This window comes from Sceloporus occidentalis, unplaced genomic scaffold (genome assembly GCF_023333645.1).
Source record: "Sceloporus occidentalis isolate IW3139 unplaced genomic scaffold, rSceOcc1.0.p SCAF_49, whole genome shotgun sequence".
Classification (NCBI taxonomy): domain Eukaryota; kingdom Metazoa; phylum Chordata; class Lepidosauria; order Squamata; family Phrynosomatidae; genus Sceloporus; species Sceloporus occidentalis.
Window position 1 is genome coordinate 2,349,735 of NW_028317029.1, and position 18,465 is coordinate 2,368,199.

Genomic DNA, 18,465 nt, shown 5'->3' on the forward strand with positions numbered 1-18,465 from the left:
AATTTTCTTTTCTTTCGTGTTTGAAGAATAGCCGCATCAAATCGAATGTAACTTTAACTGGCTGTTCACACGAGGAATGTAAGAGCTCAAACGCGTCGTGAATGATGGTCATTGAAAGACAAATTCAAACGCACAATGTGTGATATCATTTTTATAAAAATAAATTAAATTATATAAAGTTGAAGATGCATTTGGAAATGATGTTAAAAAAAATAAACACCCTAGGGCAAGGAGAGGCTTATATAGTTATGTACCAAACGCCTTGACGAGAGGTCTTCAACCTTTTCATTAAGAAGAACTGCTTGTGATTAATAGAGCATTTCAAGACCTTCAAATAGGTATTAGAAATTAGGGCTATTTTTTAAGTATTTTATTCATTTATTATCATATTTTTGAATTTATTATTCAGTCTTACTTCTTGATGGTTGGTTCCATTAGAAAATCTGAACACAAATCACCTTTAGATACGGTGTATCAGTTACCAAAGGATCACGGACGATTTAGAAGTTTAGTGCAAAAAAACCCCCCAGAAAATATGGAAAAAAAATATGTTGTACCTCCATAACATAAAGGAAAAAATGTATAAAAGTCAAATTAAGTTGTACTTGCTGTAAAATTACAAAAACAATAGCATATAAAAAAATATTTTTACCGATTTTATTATTATTTTTTTTTTAAATTATTATTATTACTTTTACTTTCTTTTCAGAAATTATAAATATAGATATGTGCCTAGTGGTTGTATATGAAAAGTTCTAGTAAAATGATTTTTGAGAATGAATAATTCTAGGAGATTGTGTGTTTAATTACTTCACATGCATAAAAAAACTAAGCATGTTAACTATGTCTTATAATGAAGTGAGTGCATGTATATTTCTGTGGTTACTAGTTATTCATTGATGTTTTTGTTGTGATAACAGGCAGTTATTTTGGCAGCTCCATCTTTTAAGCTTTTAATCTATATTTCTTTAAACCTTTGTGTTTTAGGTAAAATATATATAAAGTAAAGTATATAAATATTAATATACAGATGATTGATTATAAAAGTGTTCTTTTATAATCTTTATAATTTATGTTCTTAATCTTCTTTGCTTCCAACAAAATATAGAGAATAGAAAAATGTTGGTGCACTAAACTAGTCCCAGGCTCAAATAATACAAAAAATGTGGCCTACCAAATATATATATAATATATATATATATATAATATACACACAGATAATTGATCTGTGATGGAAGTACAAATAAAAGGTGATTCTTCGAGAATATATCAGGATGAGGAAAGTAATTGCGAAAACCAACCTGTGAACAGCTGCATTATGTCCCTCGTCTCTCATTTTTCCCGAGAGATAATTGTGTTACACGGCTATTTCCAAACTTCTCTCCAGCAATATCTCATGCTGTGAGCGCAGCTCAAAAGCCAACGTATTGTTCTCTGCATAACATTGTGTGTTTGGGGAAAAACACGTCTTCCCACTAAATTCAAAGACAATAAACATAACTTATTTTTCATAACCAAAATCTCTTTTACCAAAGCTCTTTTAAAATTAACAAAAAAGTAGACAGACCTGGGGAATCCCTTAAAAAAAAAAATATATATATATATATATATATATATATATATTTATATCTTTCATTAATTAAATGCAGGGCTTTATTTCAGTTTTGTTTAAAAAATATATATATATATGAAAACCTGTAAGTTAACATTGCAGGCAGTTATGATATTTTGGATGGTGTTCCCATCACCAAGCTGATTTTTTTTTTTTACAGCAGTGCTAATGAAGTCCTTTGCTCCATAGACTTTCATATGTCAGATAGGTGAATGAGACTAAGGTATTCTATTTTATATATTTTACCAGAAGTCAGTGCGATACAGTCCGTGTTTTTTATTTTATGTTTTTTGTATGCTTTTTGTTTTATCTAATAGACTTGTCTATAATGACACAGCTAGAACGTATTCACTTGGCAAATATGCAACTGCCTGAAAATGTTTTATATACTGTGAAAACTGAAACTGTTTTAAAACAAACAAACAAAAAAATCTTTTTTTTTTTCCCATGTATACTATCTTTAAGTGGATATTTATATGAAATCCTTACCAATATAGACCGTTAGAGAACCATGTGTGGACTGTGTCCCATTTGTTCTACTATGTTAATAATGAATAAATGAAGTTCTTCAATGTAAATTCATTAACTGCATGATTTTATGAGCTCTGTATCAATGAAATTGGGCTGAAAAGTCCAAAACCCTATTAATTCCCCATGGTTTAATATCCAATACTGAACTGTTTCTTGAGGTTTGTGATCAAGCAAAACTACCTCCGGCCTTAAACTGTGTAGAAATGTAATTTGTGTTACTTTAATAGATTGTAGGCTGGCAGGACCCTATCCTCCTTCTGTACCAGGATGTCTTAACATATATTAGCCTTAATGCATGTCATTGTTAAACATTTTCACTGCCCCATATGAGTCTGCTGTCCTGTTAAAGTTAATGGGATATAATGGACTTGCTGAAGAATTTCAATGCCCGTTCCATGAAGCACCTCAAGGTGTATGACAAGGGACCTCGACGACCTTCCTTTCTCTCTTGACCATTTTAGAATCGCTTGGGAGATCCCATCCCAATGCTGGAAATATTGGGGAAAATGCCACTAATCTCAGACATACCTGCAATCTCCTGGCGTTTGAAACGCGCTTGCCGCTCCACTCCCCAAAAGTGTACCAGCTTGAGTGAATATTTCAAACCTCAGCAATTACTGTTTGTCGCTATATAGACATGCAGTGACTTGGAACCCTGCTTCCTCGCCATTCACACGTCTTGTGCTAGAACGACAATTCGGCTCAAATGTCCCTTTAATGAACTTATTACAAGCGGTGACCGCTGAGGATTAGATCAGTGCTAACCCCTCTTTTCAATGTATTGGTTTTATTAGCCTATTCCTTTGTTGGGAATTCAGGTGGGGGGTGGGGACGAACATCTAATTGTTTCTTTATTGAAGTAAAACCGTGGTCTCTTAATAGCGGTCCACATCATCCTAGTTGGTCCTATACAGTGTATCCCAATGCTTGCATTTTTTTTTTAAATAATAAAAAAATAGAAGAATGCCTGTAGAATTTAAAAAGAATGTTTAAAATATTTCATTGTCTACGCTTTGGTAGAGTTCTACATTTCATGAAAGGGTAGAACTAAAACAGCTGACAATTCAATTATGTTCTTTGGATCATTACTTAATTTACCTCTCCTAACGGATGTAGAAGAAAGCCGTACTTAGAAGAAGTCATTTGTAATAATAGGTAAAATGTATCTTAGAAAATGAATGCTAGGGTTTTAGGATAAGTCTTGTCAGAGTGAACGGTAAAATTCATAAATACCGTATTGGCTCGGATATAGGCCGCCCCCGTATATAGGCCGCACCCTAAAAGTTTGGTGCTTTTTTAAAGAAAAAGTTATTTTCTTTAAAAAAGCACCAAAAAAACATGCTGCCACTCTGTCTCTCCCCCCCCCCCCCGAGATATGCTGCCACTCTGTCTCCCCTCCCCAGAGATATTCTGCCACTGTCCTCCCCCCCCGAGATATTCTGCCACTGCCCCCCCCCCCCGACTTACCAGAGGAGACTCCCGGGTGTCTTGCGGGGCCGGCGGGGGACATCTACGCAATACGCGTATACAACTTCCGGTGCCGGCACTCAGCGGATGTGCCGGCACCGGAAGTTGTATACGCGTATTGCGTAGATGTCCCCTGCCGGCCCCGCAAGACACCCGGGAGTCTGCTCTGGTAAGTCTTGGGGGCAGAGGTAAAACGCATCGTGCGGACGGTCACCGGCTGCGGCGATGCGGGTAAACAACCTCCGCAGCCGGTGACCATCCGCACGATGTGCTTAGACAACCTCCCGTGCCGGCACCCCCCCCCCCGTGGAAAGTGCCAGGCGCCCGGGACTCTTTTTGACTTCTTTCTGTTTTGAGACCTTGTAGCACATATATTGATGAAAAATGTATCCATGCTTGGTTAAAACATGTTAGCGGGCTTTCAACTCATCTAGTTTATGCAAATATTTTCTTGGAAATCTCCTAAATTGTCTCAAATGATTTATTTTGATCCCTGGCTCCTCCATTTAAAGACGTTTATTGGATCTAAATTAAACCAACCTTTCGATTTTCTTGTTTTCCCCATAATTGGTGTTTAAATCGAATTAAAATTACATCCAGATGAGCTTTAATAAATCATTGTTTTGGTTGTTCAAGAAATCCTTCATCTGAGGTCTATCTTGAGCAACTAAACTGTTGATTATAAGAATCATTTCTATTTTTTTCACTTTTTATTATCTGTGTCTATGTAAGTCGGTTACTTTCTTGTTCGATTCCTTGAATTGCAAAAAGGGGGCAATGAGTTGCTTCCAGCGTTGGCTTTGATGGGTTTAGGGAATTAACTGTTTGTAGCTGCTTTGTTAAAACCCAACATACTTATAATCTCTCTACTTTTTGTATTTTAGGTTATTTCCCAGCTGCGGATTCTTAGCAGGTCTCTGACCGCAGGCTCCAAATTTGACCGAGAATTGTGGTCTAATGAATTATCTCCCGTCCTTAATCTGTGGAAGAAACTGAATCAGGTCAGCTTAATAAACTATACTAAGTTATACGTTCCCATTGAATATTCTAAGCAGTTAATGAAAAGGCAACTTTCTCAAAAATGTTGAGCTTTACTTTTTATAATTTATTCATAAAATGACTCCAGGTTCTTCCTAATTCGGTACTGAGAGAGACACACACACACACACTTGAAGAACACATGAAGACACACACTCTTGAACACACATACAAACACACACACACTTGAAGAACACATGAACACACACACTATTGAAGAACACATACACACACTTGAAGAACATATACACACACGAACACACAGACACACACACACTCTTGAACACGCACACACACACACACACACACACTCTTTAACACAGACACACACACACTTGAAGACGCTATACTGGATATGAAAAATAGGCCCATTACAAATGTTTTATCTCTAAGATAAAAAATTGTAGAAAGTCTGGCAATTTTCTAAATAAACAATATGTGTTTTCTAAAGTATACGGAGGGGGTCCTTGGAGGTCACTACACACAGAAAGTTCATTGATCGTATTGCAGGGTCGGAAAACAAATTCATAGCCTGATCTAGTCTGCTATACTTTATTATTGGCGTTCATAACTGTAGTCTTACTAATTTCCAACTACATTTTCTCAGAGGGTTAAGGCATGACATGAGTAAAATTAGCGTGACTACACGCTGTAGACGGTTTCCTTACATCCGGACTGCTGCAGAAGTCTGCATAGTAGAAATAGCGATCACACGAAGAATAAAATGCAATTCTTCAATAGCTTTATAACACAGCCCTCTAAAAGTATTGTGGTAGACATGCAATTAGACATATAGGGAAATATTGGGTTTGCGAACAGCATATATTGCATCGTGGAACTGAACAGTCCTCGAGAAGCGCACTATTCCTGTCTGGTGTTCATTATTCCTGTTTTGAAGAAACATAAACCGGGAGATTAAATAACCAGAAAATTAAAAATTAGGCAGATAATTGTTGGACTGTTTGGTGGTTTTCATTGATAATTAGGTCTCCTTCCTTGCTTAAACGCCAATTTAAAGGGTAGCGTGTAATTTGTACTTCCTAGAAGCTGCCTTAGTTATTATGTTACACGCCATCAAATGTTTTCCTGTGAATCTTTCAATGCCCCCCATTGGCCACTTTAAGGAAGTTCCAATGATTAATCCCATGTTTGTTTTTTTTGGGGGGGGGTATTAATTTTCTTAAGCATTACCACGCCCTTAATTACATACAGCCCTCACTCAATAAAATGTTAACATGGCATCGGTGTTCTTTGCATCATTTAACATTGGATTCCTGTATTACTTTTAATTTCTTATTGATTTGTGATACATGGCTCCCATTCGTCGAAACCAATTGTTTTTAGCCCAAACTAAGCCCTGGCTGAATTTACCCAACAAATATGTTGGCGTTTGGAAGGTGCCGCGTCGAAGCTGTAAGGATAAGGGCAAACAGAATCATTAACATTTTCAGCATTATCCCGTAGAGGGTGTTGGACCCTTCCCACCTGTCAGTAAGTAATTGAAAGTCTCTTTAGGATTAATCACAGCACCAATGATAACATTCTCCAGCACTAAAACATCCCAGTGTGCCGGTTCCTTTTTTTCTTCTCTACTTTTTTTTTTTTTTTTTTTAGCTGGGATAAATAATCTGCGGAAGTAAACAGATTTCACAAGCAGAAGTCAAGGTCAAGTAGAGCATCTTTCTCAGCTACTTATTTCCACTTTGGATTATCCTGGTCTGAAATATTTAGTTTGAAAAAAAACAAAAGCCTTATTGAAGATTGCTTTTTAAGAATGCATTTTTGTTGTATATTTTTAGGCTAATGATAAATAATAAAATTATGACAGTGGATGTTTTATATTCAAATTGTATCTAAAGACGGATAACTAAGGCAATGTAGTGTATAATCAGCAAAGTGTTTTTCTCTATGCTTAATTCACTAGAGGGAGAGTTGTGGTTTTGGTCCGTAACCACTTTACATTATGAAGGTCCAACCCTCACATTTGGTGACCTTCTGCAGGAAGAGCTTGGCTGGACCTGTGTAATGTATAGTTAAATCATGAAAATCTTCTCACCAATTGAATTATACATTATACAGGGCTAGTTCAGCCCTTCTTGCTGGAGAAACTTTCCAATGTTGAGCCTTCATAATGAATAGTAAAGTGAGGGAGCTGAAACCACAGCTCTCCTCCAAAGCCTCCTTTAGTGAACAGACTAACAAACATGAAGCACCAAAGAGATGCTGCCATTTGTATTCTTCTATTTGTATTCTTCTAAAAGTAGCACATGGCTGTAAATGGAGTAGTCCTTCTAAAAAGAAATAGCCAAAGTAGTTTTAATGCCAGTTCATTACCAAGCTGTACGTCCTGTAGTATCTTTAGTTGTCAGACTTCACCACGTTGTTAAGACATGCCCCACAAACTGCGTCAAGCCAAAATCCCTATGATGCAATTATTGGATGGATTGACAGTAAGGGGGTCTCTGCAGCCATAGCTCGCGCAGATGTTACACATTTAATATAAAATTCAAATCACTGTGATGGAGTCCCAGAGGAGAAAATCAATTCTCCGCGGGGGATCTTTATGGAGGAGGTATTGATTTAAGCAGAAAGCAAAGAGCAGAAGAGAAGAGCTTCAATAAGCCATTTCTAAGAAGGTGTGATAGTGAAGACAGACTCAGAGGTTTGTCGTATGCAGAAATACGATTTTTGCCCTAAACGATATATATCCTGTGTATTGGGTTTGAGTTTATTGCTTTCATAGGTTTCTTTGTTGTGCGTTTTATTGTTAAAGCGGGCAGATGCTTAAACGATAGAGGTTTTGTATCAAATTTGAAAGCAAAGTTCCATCCAATTGGTCTTATTTCCATAGAAACTAATGGAGTATTCCAATGACAAGGTCAATTCTGTTGATTGATATGGTGATAAGACCCTTTTCTAAACTTTGCACCAGGACCACTGTTTAATCCGCAATGGCTGCTATAGCATAGTAATCGTCTGTAAGAGTTATCAAGGTGAGGCCATTGTCCTTTATTGAAAGGGGTGGTAGATAAGTAGAACAGCCTTCCAGGAGAAGTGATCGGCCACACAAGCGCAATACAGGGAGCGACCATTGCGCATGGCCAGTCCATGCCTAATTCAGGAGATAAGTAAAACATGCCTTGTCTCATTTATTCATGAGCTCACAGGCTATAGCAGTCAGTTTGAGAATCGAATTGGTCAGCTGATTGGAATGCTTATTGCGTGTTTCGGCTTTGGATATGTTCAGTGCCTACAAATATTAGATGAGAACAGTCTTTATTGTGTTCTTTATTGACGTTTCTGGGAACCCTACTTAGCGATGCCAATAACTGCAGTTTGGCCCCTAAAGCACTTATTCATCTAAAAAAAAACAAACAACTGAATAACCCTAGAATTTTATTTATGAATTTAAGGAATAATAAACGACAGAACATATTTATTCCAGCAATGTTTAATGAGAGATGAACAATAGTCTATTGTGACTCCATACATTGATTTGTGAGAACAGATAAACATTTTGCACTAGATTTACCAAATTAAAACAAAAATGAGAAACTGGAAAAAATATGCATGATTTATTGTCAAATATTTATGGTATTTTTTGTACTTTATTCATCATCGTGATTATATTTTATGCACCACGAGTGGAATAATAATATGGTTTTATGAGATATTTTCAGTGTGAAATACACAATTATGTGATTATTTAATCACGTTATAATTTTCAGCTTAAGGCTGGAGAGGATTCTACATTAGCAAAATTGGATGTTTTAGAACAGCGGTTCTCCAGTGTTTTGTGCTTACACACCATGTTTCCCAATGGTGTTGGACTCTAATTACTATCTCCCTACACTATGCCATCATCAAGAAATACAATTCATATTTATAGCTTAAATGTAACACAGAAATTGATATGGCTGCGCTGGTCCCAAAGAAGTTTGAAGACATTTTATGCATACACTGTGGCTACTGGTACACAAAGAAATTATCACTAAGCTTAATTAGAAGCACATCGTGGATGTGAAGATCTGGACCTCAAGGGTCACACATTGACCATCATTTTGATAAATCCTTGCTTTGAGCACATGTGATTTAATACATTTCACCCATTCTGATTGTGCTGCAAGGATGCAGACTGGGATATCTTCAAAATCCTAGTCTGGTTGAAGCATAGAGTCTGACACCCTTGACCTTAAGGTAATTGAAACCTAAAGTTCTAGGTCAGAAACTGTTCCTTCCTGCACCGACGTTCATGCTACTTCATTCTGAGGATCGCGTTGAAGTGGACCACTGGTGGTTGCAGAAAGCTGGAGGCAGTCTATGTGGTTGCACCGAAAAACATTGAATAGCTGGCCAATGTAGCTACCGAGGCACTGTCATCAATGGCAAATTTGTCTTACATCTGTAAATAAAATACTTTCTTGTAACCTGCTGTTCATGCTGTATAATTGGGCTAGGATTGCCTCTGCCCTGTTCTTGACCCAATCCGCTTCAAAAACAAAGGGGTGGAGCGGCCAGTTTATGAAATGGTCTTGCTTTGTATCGGCAGTGTGTGTTACCGGTCCCAAAGATGCAGTCCCTTGGGACATATAAAATATAATCCATTTCCACCCATCCTTTTCAGTGACCTTTTCTTTTTTTCTACTTACAAGCAAACTCTGCTGTGACAAAAATTGATTTATGATATAAATAGAACTTTTCTCAGCTTGGTAATGTCACTGAACTCCAGCCAGTCCATGGAACTTTTTTTTTTCCATCAAGACTTTATATATAATTACATATATAATTTAAAAAAGCAATTATTTTGAGCCATCTTTAATACCAATATTAAGAAAAAGTATGACGGGTCCCAAAATCCCAAGGTTTCGACTGGTAGAATCTTGTATGGAGAACTGCACTATAAAGCAACAAGCAGCTATGAGTCCACGCTCAATAAGCACGTCAGCATTTCTGACACCTACCCCTTTATTTATTTGAAACTAGACAAAGGTGCGGTAGGGCTTTCTTTCCATTTCTTTAATTTTAAAACTCATCCAGTGCCAAAACTTAGTGAAGACAAGGACTGGGATGAAAAGAACCCTTTGCATGTGGCATAAAGTAAAATATATATACCCCTCTTGAATATGTGCTCAAGCTACAATGGCTGAAATCTTCCAAGTTTAAACAGGAGCGCTTTTTCATAGAGAGATTCTTTTAGCAATTAAAAAAAAAGGAAAGTCACCGATGGCTCCCTCAACTTAATTCTGCATCTGTAGGTTGCAGGCTTATTACTGCATTACAGGGACCGAGTGCATCAGTGGTTTGAGCGTCTTGTCATGTTAGCCAGAGTATGGCTGTTCAGAAGGTCTTCTCTGTGGTTTTGGAGCAATACCTGGTGATTTTCTGTGCATTTTAATTGCAATTCCACTTACAGCCACCAAAGTGTCTGGAGTTCAAAGGCCTTTAGGCTGCAGTTGGGCTGCTGTATTACATGGTCACTTGGCATTGGCCTGAACTGAATTGTGCCATTCCTCTTCTGCACGTTGCCCTCTCTCAGTATTGCGAGTCAGCATTGACTCTCCTTATGTTATTTTATGGCTGGTCTATAATTTGTAAAGAGGGTCGTTTTAAGATTGTTGATATTCTGTAGTTTAAAATGTGTTAATGGAACAATAAAGATGTGTAGAGTATCCCAATCGTTTGGACCAGACCATTATTTGTGGTGATCAGGGAGGCTACCACCAGGTGACGCCATTGTTATTCTTACACTTTAAAATATTGACTTCTTTTTTTTTTCTACTGAGTTAAGTGTCCTTGACAACACATGGATGTCTTCCCATGGGTGACAGACTCATCTGTTTGAGACGTATGGCATTATTTTGCCTGCACGCATGTAGAGCTTTATAAAGCGGTTGGATTTCACAGGCAGAGGTTAATAAATTAACAAACAGGTTACAAATATAATAAATACAAATATTCACAACTTACCTTGAATTACATTGTCCAGCGGAGGAAGATATGGGGGGAAACTGGGAGTTTTGTCTGTAGACTTCTCCGGATGGTTAGCTATTAAGTCCATTAGAGGGTCTCTGTAGCCTACAGGATCGTTCTCTTAATAATAATAATAATTTAAGAAAAATCAAGAAACCATTTGTAGTCATGAGACACACTGAGAGTGAACGGGAACAATCAGAGTGCAACATGTTTGGACCTTACATTAAACCCCACCCAATGTGACAGACTATTCCCACAGTCCGTAAAGATCTCAACCCCATCAGACACCTTTGGGTGACCTCGCAAACACTCTACTGTTCCCTGTTGGTGTAACATTCAGGTGTCCCAATACTTTTGTCCATATGGTGTATATTAGATAGGCATACATGCCATGAATATAACAAAATTGGCAAAAAAAACGATTGCACCAAAGAACTGGCGTGCCCTAACATGTCAATAAAGAGGACAATATTTCAAACAACTTTTTATCAAGGCCAGTCATACTCTTGAGTTGTACTCTTTTGTACAAAGCTCATAGGTGACTGTAGCTGTAACTTTCCTGGGGAACTGCAGGCTCCAGAAATTAGAGCTTTATTTGTGTCGAATAAATCATGACACAGCGTAATATGTCATGTGTGGTGGTTCATCTCAGTTTGCATTTACCTAATTTTTAGACCTGTTAAGGGACAGACGATTGTTATAATGTCCTGATATGTAAAATCATAGAAAGTACACTCTCTTTGAATTCTTTTTCACACATGTTTGTGTGTGTGTGTGTGTGCGCGTGTTTGTGTTGGTATTATTAAGATCAAGAGACCTCGAGCCATGCAACATATTATTTAAACAAATTTGATTCTTCTAAACTCATAAGACTGCCTTTCAAAATGCCTTCTGTTCTAAATATTGTCATTTTTTTCTTTTGTCTTCAAATCTTGTCTGAATGTTTTTATAAAATAAGGATCTTTGGCGACCGTGACAACAAAAGCAAAATAAATATTTCACTTTTTCTTTTTGCAGAATTCCAACTTGATCCATCAGAAGGTGTCCCCACCGACGGAACGGCACGGGTCCCCCATTCTCTCATTCATCATCCTCGAACAGTTTAATGCCATTCGCCTAGTCCAGAGCATTCATCAGTCATTGGCCGCTCTCAGTAAAGTGATCCGGGGGACTTCGCTGCTGACATCTGAAGTGCACAAATTGGCCAGCGCCTTATTGGATCAGAAGGTGAGCTCCTTGCTTCCTATTGTAAGCATTTCTGTTTTATGATGAAGAATTCCTGAGGTTTGGGTGCATTATAAACAATAAACATGCACGGCATAGGCATATAGTGAAAGTTCTTGAACCAAACTGAGATTTATCAGCTTTTTATGGCAACCAACAAATAAATGAGGGGTTGCTTTTGTGTCGCATGAAAATGAACTTTTTCCTGGCAATATTATGAATAAAGCAAGTTTTATGTAATTTCCGAGAATGGTTTCAACAATAATGTCCATGGTTGATCCAGGTAGAGCTACTGTATCTTCTGCAGCCCGGCGATATACCGTTCCTTACCTCGTCTTTCTAATTCATGACATTATCTGTTTCTGTGTTGTGCCTTTAACACCCTGCAGACTGACACGTTGTTTTCCTGGGAGGTGCGTAACGCGGTGAAGATGGATATTGCCATTATCTTTGCTCTGTTTCTCTTTAGGAGTCACTTGTGCTTCTTCATACTCTGCTTAGGCATCTTTATTAGGTTTCTAATGCGGTTACTGTTGATGTGATCTATGATGTTTGTAGGCTGGCAAACTGAACTATATGTGGTTGCAATAAAATGCAATAGACCTCAACTCCATCTCCAAGATATTTTACTTTATTGAACATAGCAGCATCTCAAAGACCTAAATGTCATCCTCTCTTCCCAGGCTGTAGTGCCGGTTCCAGCGAGTTTTACTTCTTTTCCCTGTACACCATGGTAATATATATTTTTTAAGACCCTTCTTTGTAACTTAACCCAGTGCAGTCGCTGGGTGAGACTTAGTCACCTTAGCTGTGAGTATCACAATGGTTCCTAGAACAGTTGCTATACAGTCATTTAGCTCTTTGCCCCCCCAAAAACATTTTAACTCCTTAAAGACCGGGAACAGAACATTAAGCCCTCGCAAAGCTGTCCCTTTAACTCTAAAAGATGTTCCTGCTGATGCAAAACAACCAAGGCTGTAATATCAAGCGTCTGGGATTGAATATCACATCCTCGGGTTTTAAGGAGTTTTTTGGTCTATTTTGGCCTTTTTACTTCAGTGCAGAAAGATCACTGTGAGGTAGCGAATTATAACAAAAATAGCACTTTTTATATAAAAATACAGAATTTGAAGCCAGATAAGAACCATTCGGCCCGTCTAGTCTGCCCATTATTCTTGATGTAGAAACGAAGTTCTTAATCAGTCCATGGTCATGTCTTGATTCAGGAGCCGTATGCCTATCCCATGTATGTTAAAAGTCACTCTATTAACCTCTTCTACTTCTGCTGGGGGGCTGTTCCATTTATCTGCTTTCTCATTAAATTAAAACATCCTTATATTACATCTAAGCCTCTGACCCTCTAGTTTTAGGTCACGGCCTTTTGTTCTAACAGTTTTCCTCCTTTGAAATAAACGACCTCTTTTAAGTAGTTAAAACGTTTCCATCGCATCTCCCCCCTCTCCATTCTTTCCTCCCCGAGTCTCTTCTGACAGTTCTTTATCCTGCACACCATTTAGTGTTGTAGTAACCCTCCTCTAAACGCTCTCAACTCCATTGTGCTTTATAACTCCAGGCCTTTATTGGTGATTTTTGCCATCAAAACTATGTCTAAAATGTAAACCAAATCTGTTTTGCTTTGGTTTGTTGAGAATTGATCTATAAAAGCAACGCATGTAAACCTGCCACTTGTTTTATGTTTTCTTAGTGCCCTCTTGCCTGGCAAAACAAATGGGAAGGCCCTGAAGATCCCTTACAGTATCTTAGAGGATTGGTCACTCGAGCCGTGGCGATTCAGGTACAAAAAAAATTTACTAGCTAAGTATGCAAAAACAGATTTAAGAATAGAATGAGAAAAATGAAACTAAATGGGGTTCCTACCAAGAATACAAAAGCATTGAGGTTTTTTCTCAAAATTATAGCTTTAAATCTGTTATGGAAGCAGAAAAAAATGGGAACTCCTATAGATACCGTACATTTATCATTGGCATATTATCTCCATTGTGATTCACGGTTATGGTCAGTTATGCTTTCACATAATTTATCTGATTTTATATTTGTGCTTCTCATGCTGTTGTCTACTGGCCACCATTGGACCATCAATAAAGAAGCGTGAAAAAAGGGTTAATTTATCTACCGATATATATGCTAAATTGAGCGTCCTCCAGAAAATACAAGGGAGACACCTTAACTTTGTAGCCTGATTTTAATTGAGAGCATTTTGGCACTGATCAGTCAGGGGTATGTCATACTGGCTTACAGTAAATGTATAATAAATAAATGACCGATAGGAATTATATTAATTGCTTATTGGAAACGGTTAAAGCACCAACAGAGCTCTGGAGCCCAACGGTCCTTATACCCCTCACATCACTATGAATACTTTGACCACCAAAAATACAACAGCAATGGTAATCATGACCTTTTGAGACCATTCTGTGAAAAACTTCAATCTAAAGAATGTAAATGGAAACATTTATTTTACTTATTTATTCCGATAAAAAGAAACCAAATCAGCAACAACATCATTGTTTATTCATCCCTGTTCTTTCTGTTGTATTAGATTCTGGGGAATTAGAATAGGACATTGTCAGTATAATCTGCATTACATGTTGCTTGTGATGGAAGAAGTGGTCACAATGCCCAAAGCAAATGTTATTGTATTAAAGCAGAGGGTAGTGCCCAATGTATGACATTTGGAAATATTATTATTGCATCCGAACAAAAAAATACAGAGAATGAAGAAACAAGTAGGATTTAAATAACATTACCCCAAACCTAACGCACCATACGCTTCAGATAAAAACATTACGCTTTTAATAAATGATTATATCTAGCAGTTTAATAAAAATCCTAACACTTTAGGACAGGAAAGAAGCTTTTTTTTCTTATTTTCTTAATTGAATTTTTTATTTATTAGTGTTTGGTTTTTTTAAATTCCAATTTGTATTTGTTTTTATTCACCATAAAAAATACTTATCGACCAGCTCAAAATCAGGCACAGTCTGGGAATTAAAATTGACCATCATGTGGCCACCAGCTGGGTACACTTCCCTTCCTACTAAAACTTTTATGGGCTTGTCCACCACCTTTCCTTTTTTCTTTATATTGTGCCCACCAATTTTCTTTGTTAGGATTTGTATCATCAAAGTCACACAAAAAGAGAAACAGAGGCATAACAATCCGCCGTAGGGCTCACAACTGCGACCGTGCCCGCCACTTCAATTTACTCGAGATCACGCCGTGTCTGACTGATCCAGCATGAAGGAAGCGACATCGCATGCACTGCATGCTGGATCAATCTGCACAGAGGTGAACGGTGTCGCCAAAGATGGCACAGACAAGTTGTTAAGGGGCACTGACAACCTGTTTGGGGACAAAGATGGCACTCACAAGCTGTTTGGTGAATTCAGAGGAACCCAGGGTGATTTTCAAACCCAGGGCCTGTGGTTTCTTGAGGTTCCATGTGCCCCATTACAAATCCTATGGGCTCTTTGTACCCCATTATTTATCTCTCCATAATTCCATAATTATGCTCATCAAAGAAAGAAAGAACCCTTTGTTGCTGTTGATATGTAGTTTTACAGAATATGTAATTTTTAATTAAAAAAAAAAGAGTTCATTTGATATTTTAAAGTGGAGTGGAATTTAAACAAATGGAGTGGCATTTACACAAAGATGCCTTCACAGAGCTCTCGAAAGTGGTGATTAGGCAGCTGAAGGAAGTTAATGATATTCTTATTTCAAGTATGACAGGGGTCACTTATTACAATCATTAAATTGGATACAGTCATTTTGAGGCATGAAATAGATTTCAGACTCCAGAAATTAATCAGTACAATTGGACCGAGTCTCTAGAGCAACAAAAATCTTATCGAGACATGTCAGAGTTGGCTAGTGTGGTGAAACCATGAGCTTCTTGAGCATAAAATACAGCGTCGTTTACAGTACGGGTTAGCACTGATAACAAAACAAAAAACCTGCTTTCATTTGATTTTTATTTAATTAAGTTCCTTTATCAGCAGGCGTGGAGGCGGCCATTGTTGTCAGTCATGTGATAGTTTGATTGACTTTGCTTGCACATTCACCACACTGAGCTGATTCTTTATGGTAATTCTAATAAAGTCTGTTACTCCACCGACATCCATTAGTCAGAGTGTGTGGATAAGTTAAGACAAAGCATTCTATTATTTACTGTGGGCAGTATAATAAGGGTCAGAGTGTTGGTCTAGTACAGGGGCGTCCAACTTGCGGCCCTCCAGCTGCTGCAGGACTACATCTCCCATCCTCCTCAGCCAGCCCCTTAGCTGAAAGAGCATTTTGGGAGATGTAGTCCTGCAGCAGCTGGAGGGCCGCAGGTTGGACGCCCCTGGTCTAGTAGATTGGCCTTCAGTAACAGAGCTGGAGCAGATACAAATGAATAATATGCAGCTGTCTGAAAACATTACATTATTCAAAGACTATGCTAGTTTTTTATTAAAAGTGTAAGGTTAAAAAAAAATGTTTTAAACTGATATTTGTAATAAACATTATGGACGTTTCCATTTAAAATAAGTATCTTTCCACCTCTGACTTTTATGCAATAGTTCATGTGAAATCTTGTTTTTTTGTGTGTGTGAGACAATCCAGAAATGGCTATTAACTATACTGGATTGGCAATATTCTATTAATTAATAATGGTTACAAACAGGCATAAGAAAAAGCTATGCCCGTATTGTACAGAATCATATTTACATGTGAATAGGCCTTAAAGTGACTGCAAAACCTCATGACGTTTAAGCCTAATGCTAAATGTGTTCTTAGTACTTATTTGTAACAAGCTGAATTGATGCCGGAGATACAAGTATAACAGCCCAGGTTTATTAATGATGAAATGTGCCGCTTGTTTCCATTATATTCTACAGGATGATTGTCCAAGTTACTTAATTAGGAAAATGGATGTAGCCCAAGAATCTTTGATTGGAAATGATACCTTTTATTGGGTCAACAAAGAAGAAAACGTAAGGTTCTAACGCTGGTCTTGGGAATTTTCTTTGTTGGACCTTCATTGTAAGAATCAGGGACTCCCTAGTGCTTAACCATACAATTGCACGTGGTATCTGATGAGTGCTCCCTGAGCCCTTCTACAAGTGACACTTTGGTTGGATATTACATGTAAGAGCTTCTTGTGACACCTTAAGCCAATAAGATTTACTTGGTCTGTTTGCTATTTGGGTTATATGTTAGTGTTTCTCCTTTGAGACTGATTATATACTGGATGAGCTTCTGTGTATTTGGATGTTAGTGGTTATTTTAGGGCTACTCTTTGATGTGGTTTTCTGATTTGATAAGGCAGTGGTATTGGTAGAACAGATCGAAAAGTATGGTTCAACGTCAAAATGGACTAAGTGAAGCACAAAACACAGATTAATTGCCATTTAGGCATAGAAAGTGGGCCAGATTTAAAAGAGGGTCCATCGAAGGCTGCTGTATAGATAATAAGATAAAGGAATTCTAAAACCTTCCAAACCATTGGAAAGGGTATTGAGTGCATGTTTCCTTGTAATTAGCTGTTTCTATTCTGTAATGGTTATTTGGAATCCCCTGTTAGTCTGTTATATACTAGTATTTATATATGTGTATATATACTTTTTATTTATTTTAGGCTATGCACTTCTTTTCAAACTAAGAGAAGGCCATATTTATTCGCTGTGGCGGGTTTTTGTTATTGGTTTATTTCTACCAATTTTAAGTGCACAGAATACAGTCTTCTCCGTTCTCCTCGAATTAACCGGGAAAGTGAGATTATCGATTTATCGCAGACTGTATTAGTTACCCAATACTCTCTTAATGTTGTAGCAATAAATATGTAATTATTTTTTTGATCCAAATTACATTTTGTTAATGACTCGTATTTGATACAACACGTGTAATACAGATCTGTGAATACTAAAAAAGGCCAAAGGTCGATCGTATCGGTAAAAAAATAAAATCTTGGCTGCAGGTTTTTTAAAGAACATATACTGGGGACCACATCTACTGGCCCACAATCTCTACTGCCTGCAAAAGTGGACCAAAAGGACATACTGTAAATCTGGACTTTTTAAAGGGTCAGTTTAATGTCCATGACACTCTTACTATAGAAGAGTAACCCTAACCCTCTGTGAGTGCTTGAATAAAACACACACCTGAACCACACTTCATACTCTGCCTTGCTTCTGTAGGATCTGAAATTTCTTGCCGTTTGTTGGAAGCTCTTACTCGGTGACGCTAAGTACTTCCAATGAAATCACTGGCAGCATGTCCTGTCGCTGATTGGCAGCTTAAGCAGCCAATTGATGACAAAAATTTGCTCTTATTGAAGTCAATGGGAAGACGTCACACATGCTTACTGGGGTCTAAACAGACCCCTCGCTGCAGTGTTTAGCAGAGCCAGCGCTCGAGCGGACTGGAGGAGAACACATCACATGCATTCAGCTGAATGCATCTCCTGCAGGGCATTTAAATTGGGTGGGTAAAAGGGCAAATTTGTTTGGTGGGATTTAGCAGAATCACCCTTTGCAATTTACCAAACAGAAAAGAGGGTGTAAAGAGTCCAAGGATCTATCATATGCATTAAAGTGTATATGATGGCTTGAGTGTCC

At 37.7% G+C, this 18,465-nt stretch overlaps 1 protein-coding gene across 1 annotated transcript in view; it reads left to right on the forward strand.

The window, feature by feature from the left end:
* The window catches only part of LOC149288903 (cytoplasmic dynein 2 heavy chain 1-like), a 140,725-nt gene that overhangs the window by 97,402 nt on the left and 24,858 nt on the right, over nucleotides 1-18,465 (forward strand). The window contains exons 83-85 of the mRNA XM_089491172.1: nucleotides 4,495-4,611; nucleotides 11,639-11,848; nucleotides 13,551-13,640. Coding sequence (XP_089347298.1) covers nucleotides 4,495-4,611; nucleotides 11,639-11,848; nucleotides 13,551-13,640 — 417 coding nt within the window. The remainder of the gene's footprint in view (nucleotides 1-4,494; nucleotides 4,612-11,638; nucleotides 11,849-13,550; nucleotides 13,641-18,465) is intronic.